This window comes from Centropristis striata, chromosome 11 (genome assembly GCF_030273125.1).
Source record: "Centropristis striata isolate RG_2023a ecotype Rhode Island chromosome 11, C.striata_1.0, whole genome shotgun sequence".
NCBI lineage: Eukaryota > Metazoa > Chordata > Actinopteri > Perciformes > Serranidae > Centropristis > Centropristis striata.
Window position 1 is genome coordinate 6,049,113 of NC_081527.1, and position 23,380 is coordinate 6,072,492.

General features: G+C 38.7%; 1 protein-coding gene across 1 annotated transcript in view; it reads right to left on the reverse strand.

The window, feature by feature from the left end:
- Window positions 1–259: 259 nt before the first annotated feature.
- Window positions 260–23,380, reverse strand: part of lrrc24 (leucine rich repeat containing 24) — a 30,585-nt gene continuing 7,464 nt past the window's right edge. Inside the window, exons 2-5 of the mRNA XM_059343795.1 lie at window positions 12,098–12,292; window positions 9,381–9,659; window positions 4,498–4,666; window positions 260–2,808 (exon numbers count right to left, since the gene is read on the reverse strand). Of these exons, the coding sequence (XP_059199778.1) occupies window positions 1,562–2,808; window positions 4,498–4,666; window positions 9,381–9,659; window positions 12,098–12,259 (1,857 nt within the window). The 5' untranslated portion in view covers window positions 12,260–12,292 and the 3' untranslated portion in view covers window positions 260–1,561. The remainder of the gene's footprint in view (window positions 2,809–4,497; window positions 4,667–9,380; window positions 9,660–12,097; window positions 12,293–23,380) is intronic.

A 23,380-nucleotide genomic window follows, 5' to 3' on the forward strand; every position in this document is an offset into this window, starting at 1 on the left:
GTAAGTAACTTATTTCACTTAAGTCAGACATATTGTAATACAATATTAAGTTTCATTACCTTAATAGATTTCCTTGTTAAGTGAAGGCAGAAATGGTTGTCCAAAATCAATATATTTCTGAGTTAAGACATCTTTCTTCATTTTTAATGTAACAAATTGTATTTTTATGCTGAAAAAGCTCATGTTTTTAAGTCATACTAACTAACCTCCTGAATCTTTTCTTAGAGTGTGGAGCTTGTAAGAAAAAGAAAACGCTGAATCTTTTAAAATACATTTTATTATGTAGAAACCGAAGACAAAAATGTACAATATTCACATTGTTACAGACTGATGTTAATGGCATTAACTGCACAAAAAAGATTTCATTTCAGACAACAGAAATGTTAATTTCTCGTTCTAGTGTTTTCGACAAATAAGTAGAAAAAACACGACATGTTAACATCAAGGATGCTATGGTAGAAATGTTTAAAAAAACAAACAAAAAAAACCACTTGGCATTGCACTCAAATGAACCTGTTCCTGCACAAATCCACCCACCCACGCCCACTCACACATATGGGCAATGACAATGTCGCTTCAGTAGGAGGATCTGCTCGGATCTAACTCTAATGGTAACAAGGTCCACAGAACATCTGTACTTCACAGTGAAAATTAGCTTCATTATATTTACACGAAACACTGACAGAACACACAAAAACAGAACAAAAAGAAAAAGAATCAAATCATATGTTAGTTTTCACTATGTGCTGCACAGTCTCAGCCTCTTTTTGCCAGGATTTAGTCGAACATGGTCTCACAGGAATCCGTGGAATAGCCACGGAATCACTCAAATTTCCGTGAAACTGACACGGATTTCGCTACAATGCAAGTTAATGACAGTCATATCCCGTGGCTATTCGTGTTCCAAGTCACGTGACTTTCAAGGTCCCGGCGGTCAGAACAAAAAACATGGCGGACAGTTCTCTCATTTTTAGTGAAAAATAATCAATATTTTGACTTAGTTTCTGCATAAAAATGGATTTTGATCACATTTCTAGCGAGAAATATATGTTTTATTTTCTAAATATTCACTCAGTGAATGTACATAATCACTTTGTATGTTGGAATAGCCACGGGATATGACTGTCATTAACCTGCATTGTAGTGAAATCCGTGTCAGTTTCACAGAAATTTGAGTGATTCCGTGGCTATTCCACGGATTTTGAGTTAAGCAAATCTGTGGCTATTTCACGGATTCCTGTGAGACCAGGTTGCTTTAGTCATACAAACCATTTCTGATAAAGTTAGCCACTCATAATTATCTTTAAAGGGTTTATTCGGGGGGATGGCAAGGTATTTTATGTTCCCTAATCTTTACCCATCTTAATAACGCCATACAATCAATCAGATGAGGGTCTCCGAGAGGCTGATTGTGATCCCGGTTTCCCCCAGCAACCACTAACTGACACTCTATTGAAGCCCACATAATAATCTGATGCAAATCATTGCACCAAGGTGATTTCCTTTAATGTCTTTAATTAAGTCTATCAACATTGTTTTATTATAACGCAATTAAAACCCCTTAGCAGTGGATCTCGTAGGCAACCTGTGATCCGAAGAGGAGGCTCTGGCTGAGGAAGAGCTCCTCCGGGTCCGTCGTTAGGGGCCCCTCGCCTCCGTCTGCCGGGTTTCTGCGGAGCCCCATTCCCCCCGATCTGGTCAGTGTTTGCACCATTTCGTGGTCCAGGAGAGCCTCCTTCATGCCCTTCTGTTGGACGAAGCCGCTCATCATGGGACACCTGGACGAGGTGGACCCCAGGACGGGCTTGGTCCTGTTGAGTACGTACATCTCGTGGCCGTGGTCGTCGCGGTACTCCTCCAGCTGCGCGAAGGTGGTCGGCCCGTCGGAGTAGTCGTTCACGTACAGGATGCTCTCCTCCTTGCTGGTGCAGTAGGAGCCTCCTTCTTCTTTGCGGTACTGCTGGTGGCGGGTGTAGATCATGATCAAGAGCAGGACGGCGGTCAGCGCCAGCAGGGAGATGCCGACGGCGATGGCGGTCTGCGTGGCCGCGCCGAGCGCATAAAAGTCCATGCTGTCTTGTTCGTAGAGCAGCTCCTGGCTGACGTCCAGAACCTCCGGCTGGTAGAAGGAGTTGGACGAGGAGGAGACGAAGGAGTGCATGTTCAAACGAGGCCAGAACTGCGAGGAGTACGACGAAGACGACATGTTGACGGCCAGATGGAAGGTAACCCTGGCGACGCCGCCGGGGTTCCAGGCTTCACACTCGTAGCGACCGGCGTGCGATACGGTCACGTTGCTAAGGAACAGCATGCCGCTGCCCATGTCTGGATCAAAGCTGTCCCTCTCGCCGCCTTCCTCGGTACCACGAACAAGCCCCTGGATTCCTCCAACACCCCCGACTTTGATGCCTCCGCTGCTGGGCAACGCCGTCACCACGCCTCCCGCTCCCGGCCGGAAGAGTTCCCCGTTGGGGCCCAGCTCTTGGACCAAACCGCGAGGGGACAACTGGGCCTTCCCGTGGGAGGCCTTCTTCCAGGTCACCTGGGGCTGAGGGTAGCCCGAGGCCTGGCAGGAGACTCGGAGGCTCTCCCCGAGTCGCACGGTGAGGTGGCTGGGCTCCAGCTGCACCACGGGCGGGATGCAAACCAGGCTGTTGGGCGCCACCTCCACCAGGCTGAGGTGGGAGAGGCGCGGCGGCTCGGAGCACATCAGCCGGCGCTGCTCGGCGGAGCTCAGCAGACGCTGTCCTTCCTCGCTGATCCAAGTCCTCAGCCAGCCGAGAGCACAGTCGCAGCGCCACGGGTTCTCTGGAGGAGAGGGATGAACGGTTTGGTTAACTGCTGTTTCCAATGAAAAGAAGGACATTTGGACCCCCAAGCCTCAAGACAGGGAGGGTTGGAGGGTTAAATGTGACAATTGTGCTGGATTAAGTGTATATTTTTGTTGTCATGGTGTCTATATGTTTCCTGTGTCTATGTGTGTATATATCTGAAGAACATGTACAGGCTACGAAAACACATTTCCTGAAAAGGACAATAAAGTCTATCTATCTGTCCATCTATCCATCTTTCTATCTATCTATCTATCTATCTATCTATCTATCTATCTATCTATCTATCTATCTATCTATCTATCTATCTATCTATCTATCTAACTTTTAGGGAAATATGAGAATCCAGTAAGTGAGAATCCAATAGTGCTCAGAAAACCATCGACAGTGTACTTGTGCTAAGCTTGTTTACAATCATGTGACTACTATGATTTGCACAATTCAGATGGAGGGCAGGAAATGATAAACCATTGCTGTTGTATTTGGAAATATAGGAAAGTGAAGACATGAGAGATGTAACTAATAAAAGTGGGAGTATTTAAACCCTGTATTTTCTAGTGATGTCCAAATGAAGCTTCATGAACCATTATTTGTATTTGTTTGACCCCACTAGATGGCGTTCTTGGTTTAAAGAGAAAGGCTCAGGAAAGGCTAATAAAGTGTGATTTTAACCCTTTGTTGGGCAGAGAGCGCCATCTAGTGGGCTCAGAAAATATATAAAATGGTTCATGAAGCTTCATTTGGACATTACTAGTCTTTTCAGTTTATTTTGTCAGAGACTAGCATTTAGTTTGAGTTTATATTGGAGAGATTTAAGAAAGTTTTTGTTCTGTTTTGAATCCTGCCTGGATTTTGAAGTTATCTGCCTGTCGTGTCTGGATTATGTGCCTGTACCTGGACTCTGTTTTTACCTACTGGACTGTCTTTGAATAAAATCCAATCAATGAAAGTATTTGGAGCTGCTCTTGATTACCCACCTGAGGTCTGACACATATACAAAGAAGCTATTCCATGAAGACTGAGCATACTCCATCTGCTTATGAAAACCCCTCTGATAAAAAGGCCGTTAAATGGACCTGGAGTTGGGATTCTTTTCCAAGGCCAAATATTAACCTCTAACCCTAACTTTTGAGCCAACAAAAAGAAGTTTTTCTCAAATATTTGGAAGAAATAACAATTTGAAGATCAACAGTTGAATTAAAACTGAAGAAACTCCAACTGCTGATAGGATTAAAAGCTCCAGAAGGGCTGCTAAATTGGTGAGGTGATATTGTTTGGTAAAGAAATTTGTTTTTGCTTATGATAATTTGAACTCTGTTTGATCTCTTTTGGCGCCCATTGGAGGACTAATTGCCCTGGATAGTAAGTCCCTTTTGTAGACAGTATTCCTTCAATTTATTCTTTAAATTGTGTCTTTGAGGGGATTTTTTTCTCATTAAAGGCTTACAGCTGGATGAAATCCTTTGATATGTAAAACATGTTTAAGGGCACTTAATTTCCATTGACATAAGCCTGCAGGTCGTGGCTGCAGCGGAGCATTCTCCGGCAGTGTCAGTTCTGCAAAAATTGTGGCATTTGGAAGCGTTTTCGGGGCACTTTAAAATTAAATGCAATCTTGGAGGATTATGTCACATTACAGTGAGACAGCTGTCCTCGCTCTGCCTACCTGTCACACGGAGCACCTGCAGGCTCACCAGCGGTTTGAGGGACGAGGCTCCCAGCGTGCGGAGGTGATTTCTGCTGAGGTCCAGCAGAGCCAGAGATGACAAGCCCGACAGAGCCTGCTCTCCCAGCAGCTCGATGCTGTTCTCCTGCAGGTGGAGTTCCTGCAAACGCTGCAGATGACAAAAAAAAAAAAGAAGAAGACACAAGCAGAGGATGGAGAATGTTAAACCTCTGAAGTCCTGGAGATTTTTAGTTTAAATTTGTCAACTTCCTATGCATTCATTTCTGTCTGTGTTTGGCATCTTTCAGTCTGTCTTTACATCACATGCATGGCTCCTTTTTCTCCACACAACCTTTGTCTTTTTAGTCATTTTGTGTCTTTTTTTAATCATTTGTGTCTTTTTTTAGTTGTTTTGTGTCTTTTTTTAGTCATTTTGTGTCTTTTTAAAAATAATTTTGTCTTTTTTGTCATTTTGTGTCTTTTTAGTCATTTTGTGTCTTTTTAGTCATTTTGTGTCTTTTGTTAATCATTTTGTCTCTTTTTTTAGTCGTTTTGTGTCTTTTTTTTAATCATTTTGTGTCTTTTTTAGGTGTTTTGTGTCTTTTTTTAGTCATTTTGTGTCTTTTTAAAAATAATTTTGTCTTTTTAGTCATTTTGTGTCTTTTTTAGTCATTTTGTGTCTTTTTAGTCATTTTGTGTCTTTTTTAAAATTATTTTGTGTCTTTTTTTAGTCATTTTCTGTCTTTTTTTAGTCATTTTCTGTCTTTTTAGTCATTTTCTGTCTTTTTTTAGTCATTTTGTGTCTTTTTTAAAATAATTTTGTGTCTTTTTTTAATCATTTTGTGTCTTTTTTTAGTCATTTTGTGTCTTTTTTTAATCATTTTGTGTCTTTTTAGTCATTTTGTGTGTTTTTTAAATAATTTTGTGTCTTTTTTAAATCATTTTTTGTCTTTTTTTTTATCATTTTGTGTCATGAAGAAGTCATGCTTTGGCGCTTTTAGAGACTCCAGAGGGTTAAAGAATCCCAGTTTAACCTCAATTGAGAAAAGAAAAACCTTTTATCTTTAATATATTATAATCTTAGTAACATATTTTAATGCAATCATGAACATTATTTATGTAATGTGTAGCATCCTTAAAGCTGCTATTCTTATTAAACCTCTGAACCTTTGCACTTTAACTGGCTTTCTCAGCTTGTCTCCATATGATATATAAATAACTGTATTACTGTAAATAAAACATGTGTATATAGATGGACTCCAGAGGGTTAAAGGAGGAACAGAGATGTCAAGTGCTGAGACACGCTGACTGTGCTGTATTACTGTATAGTAGTGGGGATTAGCTTGACATGTGTCATGAATTGGATTTACAGTTGCAGGCGTTATTTTATATAATCCATAAAGAGGAATCCCATATTGGAATAGCTTTAGCTTTGCTGGCAAAAGCTAAGCTTTTTTCACTTTACCAAAAGGGATTAAGGTTTTTGGCACGCTTAAAACAAAATGAGCACTAAACATTGCTGTGCATCCATTCTAGGGATGTTTCTAACAAGGAATGCTCCTGACAGCTGAACAATAGTTTCAACACAGACGGCATGAATAGTCCAAAAAGTAAGAAATCACTCAGAAAACATACTAAATTGAGTACAATTTATTCTATATCGTTACACGTTATAATATATCCCCTTCCCATTGCTGTGGAATACTTATCCCTTATTTATTACAGTATTCTCACCTATTACCCACGATGTCCAAATGAAGCTTCATGAACCATTTTCTATATTTTCTGAGCCCACTAGATGGCGCTCTCTGTCCAACAAAGGGTTAAAATCACACTGAATCAGCCTTTCTAGGGCCTTTAAAAAAAAAAACAAGAACGCCATCTAATGGGGTCAACAAATACAACTAATGGTTTATGAAGCTTCATTTGGACATCACTACCTATTACAGTATTGTTATTATTATTATTACAGTTTTATCTCTTTTTTTATTGTCCTAAGCACTAATTGGGTCAAGCAGCCATAATTTTGTTGTACACTGTGCAATAACAACAAAGATTATTCTGTTCTATTAATTGTCAAAATGCATATATTATTTTGAAATTGTTAATCACATTTCTTAATAACCAAATTGTATTTTAAATGCCTCTGGAATTATTTTGTCCACACTCTCATCCTATCTATCTATCTATCTATCTATCTATCTATCTATCTATCTATCTATCTATCTATCTATCTATCTATCTATCTATCTATGAATTTTTAGAGTGTGTGAAAGGTTCAATGTCGTGAGAAAGAAGCCAACAGTGTGCCGTGGTAGCAAGCTGTCAATCAAACAGCAGCCCTGCCCTAAAGCATACTCAGCTCTATCATCTATTTTATTCTGAAGGGGCCCACTGCTCCTCAGCATGGTGTGTTCACTGGTCTGTTAAAAAGGATGGGATAAATGATGATTTTGAATTTCCCCGTTGTGGGACTAATAAGGGAATCTTAATCTTAATCGTAATAATTTACGAAATGAAAATCATGTTGTATTGAAGAAGGCTTTAAACTATAAACTATTAGATAATATTAACTCAGGTGGAAAATGTTTACTGAGCTAAGTGAGAAGACGGGTCATTTTCTCATTGATTTTCATTCAGTCAAATTTCTTTTTTTGCAGCCAGTAGAGAATGTAGAGAATGTAGTTTCAAGGCTCTTTCTCATTGACTTCATTTTTCAGGCCCAGAGGTTGCTGCCTGGATGGAATAGCAGCAGGAAGTGTGGTCTTAAAAGTAGGAATGGGCATTTGGAAGAAACCAACTGGAGCATCTATAATGATCAATTAATTGATTAATTGCAATGTTTTTAGACATACTCCAGTATGTCTAAAAACATGCATACATGGGCAAAATAAAAGATATATATACAGTACTATGCAAAAGCCTGTTTTGATAAAGGACGCCTTTATTTTGAAAGGACAAAAGAGACTTCCTGTCGATGGTGGCTTGAGGTTTGAGGCTTGAGGCTTGATGGCATGAGGTTAGTTTTCAGAGTAATCTTCATATTTGAATGTTTTTTTTTTGTGTTTAAATACGTTTTAGATAAAATTAAACTCAGTAATTCATGTTAGCAGGGTTTGATACAGTAAGCTAGTTTTAGTCATTTAGTAGTAATTTAGTGGTTTTTCAATCTTTTTGTGTCTCTTTTGGTCATTTTGTGTCTTTTTATAGTAATTTTGTGTCTTTTTTTGGTCATTTTGTGTCTTTTTATAGTCATTTTGTGTCTTTTTTTGGTCATTTTGTGTCTTTTAAGTAATTTAGTTTTTTTCAGTCATTTTGTGTCTTTTTTTTGTAATTTTGTGTCTTTTTTTGGCCATTTTGATACTGCCTCCAGCGGCCCCCGGGTAATTTGAGTATGAGACCCCTGGTTTAAAGAGAAAGGCTCAAGAAAGGCTAATTCAGTGTGCTTTTAACCCTTTGTTGGACAGAGAGCGCCATCTAGTGGGCTCAGAAAATATAGAAAATGGTTCATGAAGCTTCATTTGGACATCACTAGTTTTCTGCCTCTCCTTGCACTTTACACTATTTATTATTTTTGGCATTTGATGTAATTCTACCTGTGCAAATAAATAAACCTAAACCTAAACCTCCCTGATACATACATCCCTTTATAGTAGCTGTAAGAGCCATTTTGGCACACAGTTTTTTGACTGCAGAAATGTGATGTATACGTTGGAAATATAACTTTATTTGTTTAAGAAAGAGGTATACCTTTGTTTGGGAACATTACAATAAATTCAGGCCCCATTTACATGAAGGGAAAACGCAGGTATTTCCATCTGGTTTGTCCTCTCATTTATACGAAAACCCAGTTTTTATCACAGAAAACGATTATTTCTAAAAAAAACAAAACTCTGGGCAAAGTAGAGAATTATCCGTGTCAACTGGGAGAAACAGGGTTTTAGGTTCTCATGGTCATTCTATCTAGTTGTTTTGAAAGGAACAGGAAGTCCCTCGTGTTATTCGTTGTTGTTGTTGATTCTGAGGATTCTGATTGGCTTGCATGGCTTTATTCTTCTCCTACACTGCCGCCCATATAATAGGTTTGGCATAGTTATAATGGTGCTCGACGGCGTATTTATGCGTATAATTGGACATTTAATTTGTGCATGTAAAATACTATAAACTATAAACTACAAAAAATGTGTCTTTTTTAAAATCATTTTGTGTCTTTTTTTAATCATTTTGTGTCTTTTTTTAGTCGTTTTGTGTCTTTTTTTAGTCATTTTGTGTCTTTTTTTAGTCATTTTCTATCTTTTTTTAGTCATTTTGTGTCTTTTTTTTAAATCATTTTGTGTCTTTTTTTATTCATTTTGTTTCTTTTTTTAGTCATTTTGTGTCTTTTTGTTAGTCATTTTGTGTCTCTTTAAAAATAATTTTGTCTTTTTAGTCATTTTGTGTCTTTTTTTAGTCATTTTGTGTCTTTTTTAAAATAATTTTGTGTCTTTTTTTAGTCATTTTCTGTCTTTTTTTAGTCATTTTTTGTCTTTTTAGTCATTTTCTGTCTTTTTTTAGTCATTTTGTGTCTTTTTAAAAATAATTTAGTCTTTTTAGTCATTTTGTGTTTTTTTTAGTCATTTTGTGTCTTTTTAAAAATAATTTAGTCTTTTTAGTCATTTTGTGTCTTTTTTAGTCATTTTGTGTCTTTTTAAAAATAATTTTGTCTTTTTAGTAATTTTGTGTGTTTTTTAGTCATTTTCTGTCTTTTTTAAAATCATTTTGTGTCTTTTTTTAGTCATTTTGTGTCTTTTTTTAGTCATTTTGTGTCTTTTTAAAAATAATTTGTGTCTTTTTTTAATCATCTTTTTCCAGTAGCAATCAGGTCACTACATTAGCTCTCTTACCTGCAGTCCCCTAAAGGTGAAGTCCTGCACTCGGGTGATCTGGTTCCCTGCGAGGTACAGGATCCGAAGGTGCTCCAGACCCCGGAACATGTCCGGGGTGACCAGGTGGATCAGGTTTCCGTTGAGGGCCAACTCCAGCAGCTGCCCCTGGCTGAGAAACGCCCCGGGCTCAAGGGCTGAGATGCTATTATTCTGAAGGTAGAGGTAATGCAGGCTGCCAAGGCGAGTCAGGTCCTGAAGACGGATCTGCACTATCGCGTTGTCCTGGAGGAAGATGGTCTGTGGAGGAGACAAGGTAAATCAAATTAGTGGAGTGATCGCAAATTAATCACATCAGAGACACGGAGGAGGGGACGTGATGTTTTGTTTTGTACAAGAAAGTGAGCATGTCTCGTTGCTGCGTAGTGCTCACTGAGTAGAAAATGTATAAACCATGAGGAGCGATTACATTAACAACGGGGCCACTGTTAGAGCTATCTGCACGCACAGGGCTCAGCAGAGCTCTGGATGTATGTTAATGTAGGCAATACAAATAATGTGGAATGAGCCAGTGATAATAATGTAGCTGACAATGTGCACTTTCCCTTTTTTGTGGTTCAGTTCTTTGCCAAATGCTGCAGAAATCACAGACCTTGTCAGCAAACAAAAGAATTATTCTGAGTGATCGGAGCTACACAGGAGTGTGCACTGCAAAAAACATTAAGCTCACCAAGTATTTTCTTCTTATATCTAGCAATTAGTGTCTTAATTATATTGTTTTGAGTATAATTTACCTACTGACCATAGCTTTATGTGCTAATTTCAGGGTTTGTACGGGTGCTTGAAATCCTTGAAAATGCTTGAATTTTCAAGGTTTAAAAAGTGCTTCAAGGATTTTGGAGAAAGTGCTTGTAAATGCTTGAAATTCTTACTGTATTTCTCTTGCAATCTGACTATATCCATCTATAGACTATAGATAATCACATGTTCAATGTAAAAAATAATGAGTAGCCTATCTGAAATGAAGACCGTTCCTCCTAAAAGTGTAAAACCATCACTGTTGGTATGGTTCAGTGAAATCTCCCCTTTTAGTATGTAAGTACTCATCTAAATTATGCAATTTACAACAGGTGGAAGATACTGGAAAAGATTTTAATGAAAATTTACCTTGAAAGTCTTTGAAAAATGCTTGAATTGAAGGACCACTGCTAAAGTGTACGAACCCTGAAATTTAATTATTAATAACTTGTTTTTAGGTTTGACATTGTGAGCTTTTTCATGCTTTTCAAGCTATTTAACTGTTGAATATGGTGAGTTATTACCTAAAATATTGGTTCCACTTGAGAGTTTTAGTTGCATGTACTTTTTTAAGACTACAAAAGGAGAAAAACAACTACAGGCAAAAATAACATAACCCTAACCACATCATGTTTGATTAACCCTCCTGTTATGTTGCAGATCAAATTGACCCATTTAAAGTTTTAAAAATCTAAAAAAAAATAGTTTAAAATATTTTTTCGAGATGATGTCATATAAAACTACTGTATTTTATATGTAGGTTTTTCCCAATGTACATATATGTTAATGTAGGCAATACAAAGGTAACACTTTACAATAACCATCACTTATAAATGGTGAACAGATTTTTAATTTTTAAACAGTTTATTAATGTTTAATCATCATTTATGAACCGTATACAGACCATTTAGAAAGGTAAATACATCATTTATTAATGTTTAAATAACTACATCATTTATGAATGGCAAATAGATGGTATATTAATGTAAGTTTATAGTTACTTTACCATTAACAAACAATTTAATTATAATTAATAATTTTAGTTGCACTCATTATAACATTTTTAACACCATATTAAGTATGTTAATGATTTTGAAATTGTTCATATACCTTTAAGAAATTGATTGGGGAGAGGGACGTCTGGAATGTCCTGCTGCCCCCGCGACCCGGTCCCGGATAAGCGGAGGAAAATGGATGGAAGGACTTTGTAAATGGTGAATAATTGGTTTATAAACCATCTATAAACATTTCTTAGTTGGTTATTGTAAAGTGTTACCAAAAGAAACAATGTGGAATGAGCTAGTTCAGAATCATGATAATAATATAGCTGACAATGTGCAGCACTTTCCCTTTTTTGTGCTTCAGCTCTTTGCCAAATGCTGCAAAAATCACAGACCATGTCAGCAAACAAAAAAAATGTTTCTGAGTGATTGGAGCTACACAGCAGTGTGTGCTGGACCCACAATGCATGGCTGTCTGCTTGATTTTCTAATGTGCATTCACTGGTGGATGTTTTCAAAGAAGCAAAACACGAGCCAAGAGGTGAGGCATGATCGACGAGATAGACCTGCTGATTGAGGTTAATGGAACAATTTATGCGGGACATGCTTTTCATTAATATTCATGGGCTGCAGTAATGTTGGGGGGGGGCTGAACCCAAGAGGAAAAGATGGTGTAATGTTAAACATCTTCTCAACAGATGATCAGAGGGTGTGCAAGAGTCACTTTCTAAGGAAAGAATGAATAATTACACAGCCAGCGGCGCGGCCCCTCCCTCAGGCTTACATCAAAGAGGGTCACAGAGAATTGATTAACCACAATCATTTCAGGGTAATAAGAATGGATCAGAGAGGGAGTCAACTGGTACAAAACCACCGATGCGGGAGAAGGATGGGCGGGGGAGGCAGCGCCCTAAAGTTATCGTCGATCGGCCGACTGACCTCGGTCACAGAAGAGACGCCGTGTGGGATTTCTTTGATCCCGAGAGATCCGCACTCCACGGTGAGGCTGTAGCAGCGGCAGCCGGAGGGACATCCCGCCGCCGGTCGAGGGATGATGGCCGCGATAATTAGGACCAGTCGGCAGAACTGCAAGAGCACCATGGTGGTTTTACAGAAGACCCTCAGAGACAGAACCTAGAGAGAGAGAAGAGACTATCAATCATTCAACTTTATAACAGCAAGTCTTTTTCTTTCATGCATGGATGGATTACTGAATGGGCCTGCAGGGCCCTGAGATTATTAACCCCCGGCCTTCAGCGAAGACATGTCACTCAGAGAGAAATGTACCGACCAGGAGGAGACACAATATCACCACAAAGATGCACTAAATCAGTGATTCCCAACCAGGGGGGTGCCAAAGAACCATGGGGGGTCGCGAAGCCCTCTTGATTTGTAATAAATCAAATGTGTTTAAAAATAGATGAGTCAGCATTTAATTCACTAGTAGGACAAAAACAACTAAATAAGGGCTACATTAAATGTTTATTTATTTATTTAAATAAAAAAGTTTAAAAATAAAGGCTATTTCGCGAGAATAAGGGCGTGTGTAACATCCCTCCTGCAGTATACACAGGTAACCTCACCTAGCAAAAGAAACAGAGGGCTAATGGAAAAATGCCGAAGCGTCAGGGAGACGAAAGTGCTAAATATCTCAAAAAGAAAAAGAGAGGGTACCATGAAAGTCACATTGAGTTCAGCTTCATAGAAGCAATGGACAACATTTGAGCCAAATGCATCTTTTGCAACTGAAGCGACACCAAAACAAAATGACAGCTAAACATCCCAAGACGGTGGGTAACCCCAAAGAGTTTTTCCTCAGAAAAAGGGAACTTGTTGTGACAAACGGGCCCCAAAACATTATGGACAGTTTAACAAAAGCTGGGAGCGACCAGAAGCAGCAACGGTTGCGGAGTGCTCTCTTCTTATTGCGCCAGCCAAAAAGCCACACAACATTGGGGAAACACTGATTAAACCTTCTTGCATTAAAATGGCTGAGATACTATGTGGCCCGCAGGTGGCTAACAAATTTAAGACTGTACCACTGTCCCATAACACAGTGAGGGGGTCGCCAAAGTTTACAATGTGGGTCCCTCAAGAAAAAGGTTGGGAGCCACTGCACTAAATGACGACACAGAGCAACAAGGCAACGTCGAAGAGACACTAAATGACTACAAAGTAAAACAATGCAACCACATAGACGACAAAACACTACAAAGAGATGCAAACCAGCTGCAGAGAGACACAAAGAGACTCAAACAACTATAAAAAAGGGGGAAAACAACCTCAAAGAGACTTAAATGAAAAAGACAGACAAAAAACTACAAAGAGACACAGAATGACTACAAAGAGTAACAAAACAACTACAAAGAGACACAAAACAACAACAAAGAGACACAAAAAAATACTTAAAACTGACAAAAAAACAGCAATTAAAGGTCAAACTAGTGTAAAGTCTGCGTGTCTCTCTGTGAGGTGGTGGTAAATTTGTCTCAATAATATCTGCAAAAGCACAGAGGGTGATCAACAAATAGTCCTTGATTTGCACACGTGTTTTGCTATCAACAAATACAAATTCCTAATTTGTAACAATGATAACAATATTGCGACTGTGCCCGTTTGGTTAAACGTTTAATTACCCTGCGCACCAGAGCAGAGAGGAATTATTTTTATATATATATGTAATTATTGAGACAAATTTAAGCCCATATAAGGGGGCCTTTCTATGCTGTGCCCAGGGCCCCATTGTCTCATAATCCGGCCCTGCATTCATGGCACTGTATTTAATCCACAAAGCAAAGATTGACAGTAGCTGAGGATATGCTGTATATGCAGACTGTGAAATGGCAAGCCAAGGTTGATAAAAAGAAAAAGCAGAGGAAGATGAGTGTGTCTCCTTATCCCCAACTGTTTTCCATACAACTCTGTCTATTCAGTGGAATTGCAGCTTCTATTATGGGCTTCAATTAATTAAAGATGTGATAAAAGATGTGCAGGTTGCCTCAAGGACCTCTCTCTTGTCTTTTTAATGCATGCGCAAACACACTCACTTCCTCTATTCCTGTCTCTTTCTTTGTCTTACAAACACACACACACACACACACACATGTGCAAATGTGCCGCAAAGAGCCTCTCCGTGTTGACCCCTATAATCTCAAAAAGCACATTTACTTTCTCAAAGCAAACCTCAAGTGGCAAGCTGCTCTAATCATCAGATCAAAAAACATCAGCTTCGGCTGCTCGCACCACCTTACAGCAATATCTTCCTTTGATATAAACCCATCACCGAGCAACTCATCCGTAGACTTTTTTTATTTCTATACAGCCCCGGAAGGGATTTATTGTTCCGCTTGACGGTTCAGGCCGGACATCCAATATCACGCAGCCCAGCCGTGTTTACAATAGTTCATTTGGCAGCAGATTGCATGAAGATACTGCAGGGCTGCAGATAAAATACATGTTGAAATGTCACTCTGAGCCCGTCAGTCTGGTCCGTGACAGCAGCTAGTATTTATTGTGCTTTACCACAAAGTGAAGCAATGCAACCACACAGAGACTACAAATCACTACAAAGAGACGCAAACCAGCTGCAGAGAGACACAAAGAGACTCAAACAACTATAAAAAAAAGGTGGGAAACAACCTCAAAGAGACTTAAATGATAACAGAATGACGACAAAAATAAGCAAAACAACTACAAAGAGACACAGAATGACTACAAAGAGAAACAAAACAGCTACAAAGAGACACATGACTACAAAGAGAAACAAAACAACTACAAAGAGACACAAACAGCTACAAAGAGACACAGAATGACTACAAAGAGAAACAAAACAGCTACAAAGAGACACATGACTACAAAGAGAAACAAAACAACAACAAAGAGAAACAAAACAACTACAAAGATACACAGAATGACTACAAAGAGTAACAAAACAACAACAAAGAGAAACAAAACAACTACAAAGAGACACAGAATGACTACAAAGAGAAACAAAACAACAACAAAGAGACAAAATGACTAAAAAGAATAAACAAAACAACTACAAAGAGACAGAATGACTACAAAGAGAAACAAAGCAGCTACAAAGAGACACAGAATGACTACAAAAATAAGCAAAACAACTACAAAGAGACACATAATGACTAAAAAATAAACAAAACAACTACAAAGAGACAGAATGACTAGAAAATAAACAAAACAACTACAAAGAGACACAGAATGACTACAAAAATAAACAAAACCACCATGTAGAAATGTCACACTGAGCCTGTGACAGCAGCTGGTTTTTATTTTGCTTTACTGAGCCGTCTGCCTCATTCTACACAATCTTCATCCAGCGGAGACGCGAGCCTCTTATTGATCCAATCTAAAACCTCACATTGTTATAAAACATTCATGTGAACCCCTGGTCCTGCTTCTATATCCCATTAAGGCCTGTCTGACTTGTGAAATTTCTAGTTTGCTTAAGATTGCAGAATCACCCAGATGGATAATTGATAGCATTTACATCTCGCTCTCAGAATAATTTGGGGATCATCTAGTTTATTAATTATTCGAATGCGTACAGATCTCATTACAGATGAGTGATGAAAGGGTCCTGTGCCTGAAATACACTGTGACTGATAAATATTCAGTTTGCACCATGTTTGAACTGTTCTGTCAGATTGATATCAAGCGTGTCTCATTTGTAGTGTTGTAATCCAGACCAGTAATTTACTGCCTAAGTGCAAAAGCACTGGGATCACTATTTCCGTGTCTGAGAAGTCATTCTCAGTGCAGCCACGCTGCATTATTAAGCAAATGAGCAATGGGCTGGATTTTAATATTGCATGTTTGATTTAGAGCACATTTTTACTAGGATAGCCAACGAGATTAATACAATGTGACCTACATAAGCTGTTCAATCGTCTTCTCTCAGCAAAAACACGGAGACACTTATTAACAAAAGCATGCCATTTCCCTCTGCAGAGCTCTCCAAACAAGCGTGGAGAGAAATTATGTACTTCTATTGTTGGGGCGAGAAAGCAGAAAAATTGAATTCTGAATGAGGCCTTGGTCTGTCATTGAGCTTTTGTTACTTCTTACAGCGAGATGACTTTTAAATAGCTTCGACTTGCTTGAAAAGTGTCAGAAGGGAACCAGAGAGGAAGGCACTCGCCTGCCCTCGGCTAAGAATACACCCAGAACAGGATGCACAGTCTGATATTTGTTGTTCCAATATGAGCCCGACATCAATGCAAATGCCACCCTGCCGGTAGAGAAAATAGCTTATGCATTTCTCTGCTCATTTCATCGTCTTTTAAAAAAGCCCGAGCAGCCAATCGTGCCATGCATTCGGTGCTGGGATGAGGCTGATGAGATGTGGAGACAAGCACCGACAACACTTATCAAGGTCTGCAAACAGGAAAAAGGAGACAAAAATAAAACATTCAGGAAGAGGCTGCTTTAAATAATGCTGCTGGCTGCAACTTGTCTTACAGTTTACACTCCACTATTTCAGATGTTTTGCCCTCACGGTGCTCGACTCTCATCTTTTGTCATGCTGATGTGGGATTTCAGTGGTAAGAGGTCAATTTGTTCATTTCAGTCTCAGTAATCCTCTGCGGAACATGCGTAATCTGCACAATCAGATGCTTGTTAGCTAAGCCGCTCTCGGCACTGTTGATGTTTTCATAGAGGGGGGCTGCTTTGTTCGTCGGTAAAAAAACGAGGTCAGCAATATATCTCTATTGGCTGTGGAAAAAATGTTTAAATAGGATGATTAGAGCGTAATGTTGTGTACATAGATCGGAGTGTTGAAGGGAATACCTGCCAGGTGCCAAATGCCAGTCAGTAAACCTCTCAAGTCCACGAGATTTTGGTTCAAATTTGTCAACTTCCTATGTTTAGCATCTTGGCTATCAGTTTGATTTTTCATTTTCTCAAATTAACAAAGTATAAAGCTGCCAGGAACCCAAAATACAAACAAAAGACACAGGTTTCTATGGAAATGCACCATATTTTTTTTTACTATTTATACACACAAAAACAGCAGAAAAAATAGCTATTTGCATGTAAATTAAAAATAGTAATAGTTTTCATTGTAGAAAGAAAAATGGTCCATCCATCCATCCATTTTCTTCCGCTTATCCAGGGCCGGGTCGCGGGGGCAGCAGGTTAAGCACGCTAAATATGGTCTAGAAACATAAATGGCATACTGTGTGAAAGCCCCTTTGATTGCCCTTTAACTGGCTTTCTCAGCTTGTCTGTTATATAAATAAAGTTATTACTGTAAATAAAACATGCTCAGTGTATTTTCAATGAATAGATGGACTGGAGGTTAATGATATATATGACATATACAGTATGTCCTTATATCATATATGTAATATAAGAGTGATGTTGCCATATATGTTCCCCATAGGGAAATGTATTATATATAATGTATACTTCCTTCGGATATGAAGATATAGCGTAATAATACCCATAGTATATATATATATATATATATATATATATATTAAACAACATACATACAAACAAAGCTGAATAATTTTACATCTTTTCCACTTTATTTAACCATATATATATATATATATATATATATATACTGATATACTGTTATGTGATATACTGTTATGTTTACATATACAGTATAATTTCAACATATATTGACATATGTTGTGATCATATATGTTAACAATGTATTTATTTGTATTCAGGCTTATAAAAACAACACATATGCAAAAAATATTTATGCTTATACATGGATAAAAAAATAACAAAAGGTTTCTATGCATATTTTAATTATGTAAATTCAAGATATAGACACATTTCTGAGTGGGAGATGCCAGCAGAAATCAAATGAACTGCAAGTCACACAAACTGTTCAGCATTCAGCGTCTCCTTCCTAACATACATCCACACACTGCGGCTCTGCAAACATTATTTTGCACTGGACTCCAGAGCAACTTGGAGTTTGTTTGTTTGGGCATTTCTGAAATTACAATTGTCTCTTTCTTCTTGACACAACGCTTTGTTTTCACACCCCAAACAAATCATCCTCTGCTGAACGAACAATCACAGCCTGGCTCGCCAAACATTCACAGCACGGAAAAATTCACCGCATAGCACTGTTCTGATTTCCTGTTCTCTCTTTTTTTTTGTCCATGTAGGGTGGGTGTATATGTGTCGGAGGTGCAGTCAGAGAGCTGGAGGCAGAAGCAAAGTTCACATCCCTGTGCTGCCACCGGTGCAGGTCGGCCCCAACCGTTGTTATGGTAACTCTCGTGATGAGGGAAGGTCTGCTCGCCGGCCCCGAAGGCCAGGCACAGTTCCTGTGAGCTGGTGTTAGGCAAACAACTCAACTGAAATAGAAGCTGTCATTTCCTGGGGAAAATTGCTCACAGGAACTTGAGCTATGTGATGACCCCCAGCTAAATCGTAAATTCTCTTTTAGTCCGTCTCTTTCTACCGCTTTAACTTTTCCCTCTTTATTCCCTTTTCTCCTCTTTTGCTCCTTCCACCGTCTATAGTTTCTGAAAGCCTCCATCATTTCCCCTTTCCCCCCTGTCTCTGACCTCTTTCTTTTCTCATCTCTCGTCCTTCTGCGCTGACTGACAGGTGCTAAATCATTTGTCTCGGAGCATCCCTTTGTCCACAAATAGACTGAGGCCAAGGCGCAGGGAGAACACTGTGGCACTAACCCAACAGTAGCACACTGACTTTGAGCGATAGTCTCAAGCTTGTACACACAGAAACACACACTAAAACTCATGTACATGCAGAGCACGCCTACAAAGTAGCACTTGTACACTAGCCACGACATTCAGGGACACACACGCTTATGCACTCGCACATCCTGCATACAACCAGCAGGAGCCATCATCATTCACAGACACAAGTCAGATACAAACTGGCAGCCATATACGCACACACACATATTTTTTGTGGCAGCGGTAAAGGAAGCTCTGCTCAGTTAATAAGCCTGCATTGATTTCTTTATTTTGCCACTACCACTCTGTCCAGCTGGGCTCCGCAGCCATTGATTCTTTCCATGAAAGCAGATGTTGTGAATGTCTGTGTTGAAGAGAAACAAAGTAAATGAGTGCATGTTTATAGCTGCTTGTGTGTGTGTGTGTGTGTGCGTGTGTGTGCACTGTCAGGCTTCCTCAAGCAGAATCAGTCTGCAGGAGAAAAAAAAACTGCAGCCACTTCTCCCAGAGGAGCAGTTTGGTCTAAAAACCCTCACTCCATCTCTCCGTACTTAGACAAACTCGATAAATCTTTTGCTTTTTAAGAGTTCACATGATAAACTGCCATGACAGGTCAATCTGCGATGTAGAGGCTGTTGTTGGTAATGTAAGCCGGCCAGCAGAAAAGCTCAAAGGTTATTGATATAAACTGCACAGGAGCTCAAAGCAGCCCAGAAAACTGATTTTGTCTGGGGCGATATGATGCTGCACAGGCTACAGCTATAAAACCAGACACTTTTTTTTTTTTTTTTTGCAGAAGCACAATCGCTCTAACTGCAAGATAAATGATTAAGAATAATGAAAATATATGATCTGTAATGGCTCAACAAGTCTTTGTGTTGGAATTCTTGCACTCTAATTTGATTTGCGACTGATAATTGAGAACTGAAAGCACAATGGCAACAGCGCGGCTGCATAATCAATATCCATTTTCCACACAAGATTTACTTTTATGCACTCACTGTCCAGGAAGGGTGATTGTAACGTCACATTATCATCGCTCAAACCTTAAAGAGAGATTGTAAACCTCTTTTAGCCTTCTGACTCTTCTTTTTTGTTATTCTGTGGTTTTCTTTCCTCTAAAAATCCAGTTCTTTATCTGCATGACTGAACAGTGGTGATGTTGCAAAAGCTGTATAAAAAATGTATGACTTCAAAAGTATTATGCACAGATTTTATATTGATTTTGGAATGGGATGTTCCCTTTTTTAATAGGACACTCTTTATAAAAGACAGCACAATCTATGCTGGTTCACTTAATAACTGAATGCAATGAGTGACCAAGAGAAGCAAACACATGGCTCAAACTTCATACAACCAAATACATAATGATCACTTTAACACAGTAATTTGAGGCTAACATCGATTGTTGGCGTGTATAATTAATGGTTGATAAGTAATTTAGTATCTATCAGTTATAGAACATTATTAAGGACAGCTTTGGGGTTGCCAGGTTATGAAAAATCCCTTTGACTTTACATTTATCCTCTGAAAAAAGGGCTGTAGAAGAACTGGACCCGTCCATTTACTAACAGTTCATTAGCCTTATATTAAAGAGATTGTTCGGTGCTTAGCCACAGTCAGTGGATTCATTGTGTATTTATACCTGCAGTGGATGATGGTCTGCATGTTCCCAGTTTGGAGAACCAGAGGCTCGCTCCAGAAACGAATAAGTATATTTCTACAGACAAGGACTGCAACAAAACTTATTTTAACCCCTAAACGAAGGCCCACCCTAAAAATGTTATACTTGTTTATGTGAAGGATAGGGACATTTAGCTTAGCTTAGCTGTAACTGAAGTGTTAAAACTATTATTTAAAAAAAAAAAAACTTCAGTGACTTACAGAAGAGCTGTTCAACCAACATTTAAGGCTCACTTCCTCTATTGAACTGCAGATCAAGAGAGCACATGGTGCCCTCATACTGTACCTTTCCTGAAAAACGGTTAGTAATAGATCAGGGTGCAGCTATTTCAGTAAAAACATACAAACAAGACACCATAGGCCTCAAAAAAGGGAACTAAGAAGCATACATGCAAGACACCATAGTCCTAGAAAAAGGGAACGAGGAAACATACATACAAGACACCATAGGCCTCAAAAGGGGAACTAAGAAACATACATACAAGACACCATAGGCCTCAAAAGGGGAACTAAGAAACATTCATACAAGACACCATAGGCCCCAATAAAGGGAACTAAGAAACATACATACAAGACACCATATGCCTCAAAAAAGGGAACTAAGAAACATACATACAAGACAACATAGGCCTAAAAAAGGGAACTAAGAAACATACATACAAGACACCATAGGCCTAAAAAAAGGGAACTAAGAAACATACATACAAGACACCATAGGCCTCAGAAAAGGGAACTAAGAAACATACATACAAGACACCATAGGCCTCAAAAAAGGGAATTAAGAAACATACATACAAGACACCATAGGCCTCAAAAAGAGAACTAATAAACATACATACAAGACACCATAGGCCTCAAAAAAGGCAACTAAAAAACATACGTACAAGACACCATAGGCCTCAAAAAGGGAACTAATAAACATACATACAAGACACCATAGGCCTCAAAAGGGAACTAAGAAACATACATACAAGACACCATAGGCCCCAATAAAGGGAACTAAGAAACATACATACAAGACACCATATGCCTCAAAAAAGGGAATTAAGAAACATACATACAAGACACCATAGGCCTAAAAAAGGGAACTAAGAAACATACATACAAGACACCATAGGCCTAAAAAAGGGAACTAAGAAACATACATACAAGACACCATAGGCCTCAAAAAAGGCAACTAAGAAACATACATACAAGACACCATAGGCCTCAAAAAAGGGAACTAATAAACATACATACAAGACACCATAGGCCTCAGAAAAGGGAACTAAGAAACATACATACAAGACACCATAGGCCTCAAAAAAGGGAATTAAGAAACATACATACAAGACACCATAGGCCTCAAAAAGAGAACTAATAAACATACATACAAGACACCATAGGCCTCAAAAAAGGCAACTAAAAAACATACGTACAAGACACCATAGGCCTCAAAAAGGGAACTAATAAACATACATACAAGACACCATAGGCCTCAAAAGGGAACTAAGAAACATACATACAAGACACCATAGGCCCCAATAAAGGGAACTAAGAAACATACATACAAGACACCATATGCCTCAAAAAAGGGAATTAAGAAACATACATACAAGACACCATAGGCCTAAAAAAGGGAACTAAGAAACATACATACAAGACACCATAGGCCTAAAAAAGGGAACTAAGAAACATACATACAAGACACCATAGGCCTCAAAAAAGGCAACTAAGAAACATACATACAAGACACCATAGGCCTCAAAAAAGGGAACTAATAAACATACATACAAGACACCATAGGCCTCAAAAAAGGGAACTAAGAATTATGCATACAAGACACCATAGGCCTCAAAAAGGGAACTAAGAGACACACATACAAGACACCATAGGCCTCAAAAAAGGCAACTAAGAAACATACATACAAGACACCATAGGCCTCAAAAAAGGGGAACTAAGAAACATTAATACAAGACACCATAGGCCTCAAAAAAGGGGAACTAAGAAACATTAATACAAGACACCATAGGCCTCAAAAAAGGGAACTAACAAAGGGAAAGTGTCTAGTTTTGAAATGAAATATCACAAGGTGTCCAGTATGGGTTGGCTACTGCGTATGGGTTGTGCCAAAATTGGATAGCAACAAAAATCGGTGGATATATTTTAAATATAGCGTACATAAAAAACGGGTATAATATTTTCTCGTTTCCTGTCTGGAGTCACATGTCTGGTTCTCCAAACTGGGAACAATCAGACCATCATCTACATTGACTGTGAGTAAGAACCTCACGTCAAAAAATACGAACTATCCCTTTAGTGGTTCATTAACATTTATAAATACATTATTATAGGGAATAAAATGGATAAACACCAACTGTTTAATTACTTATTTTTTCTCACAAGAATCTGTTTTTAATGGAGTATTACTGATAATGAAAGGATTAGCAAAGGTTTATAAACCCATTAGTTGCAGATTATAAACCCATATTAAATGGGTGCCTCATAGAAAATGGTACCCAAACTGGACAGGAGTAATCCTCTGTATGTTGTCAACCATCTATGATAGCTAGTGATGTGCCAGTGAAGCCTCATGAACCATTTCATTATTTTCTGAGCCCACTAGATGGCGCGCTCTGTTCACTAAAAGGCTGACAGAACACTCAATAATCATTGCTTGAGCCCTTTTCCTTAAATGAAGAGCGCCATCTAGTGGGTTCATAAAAATAAAGAAAATGGTTCATGAGGCTTCATTAGAACATCACTAATTATAACCCCAACTATCAAAGGAATAGTTTGACATTTTCATGCTTATTCGCTTTCTTGATGAAAGAAAGGTAAGAGTCCATACCACTTTCATGTCTGT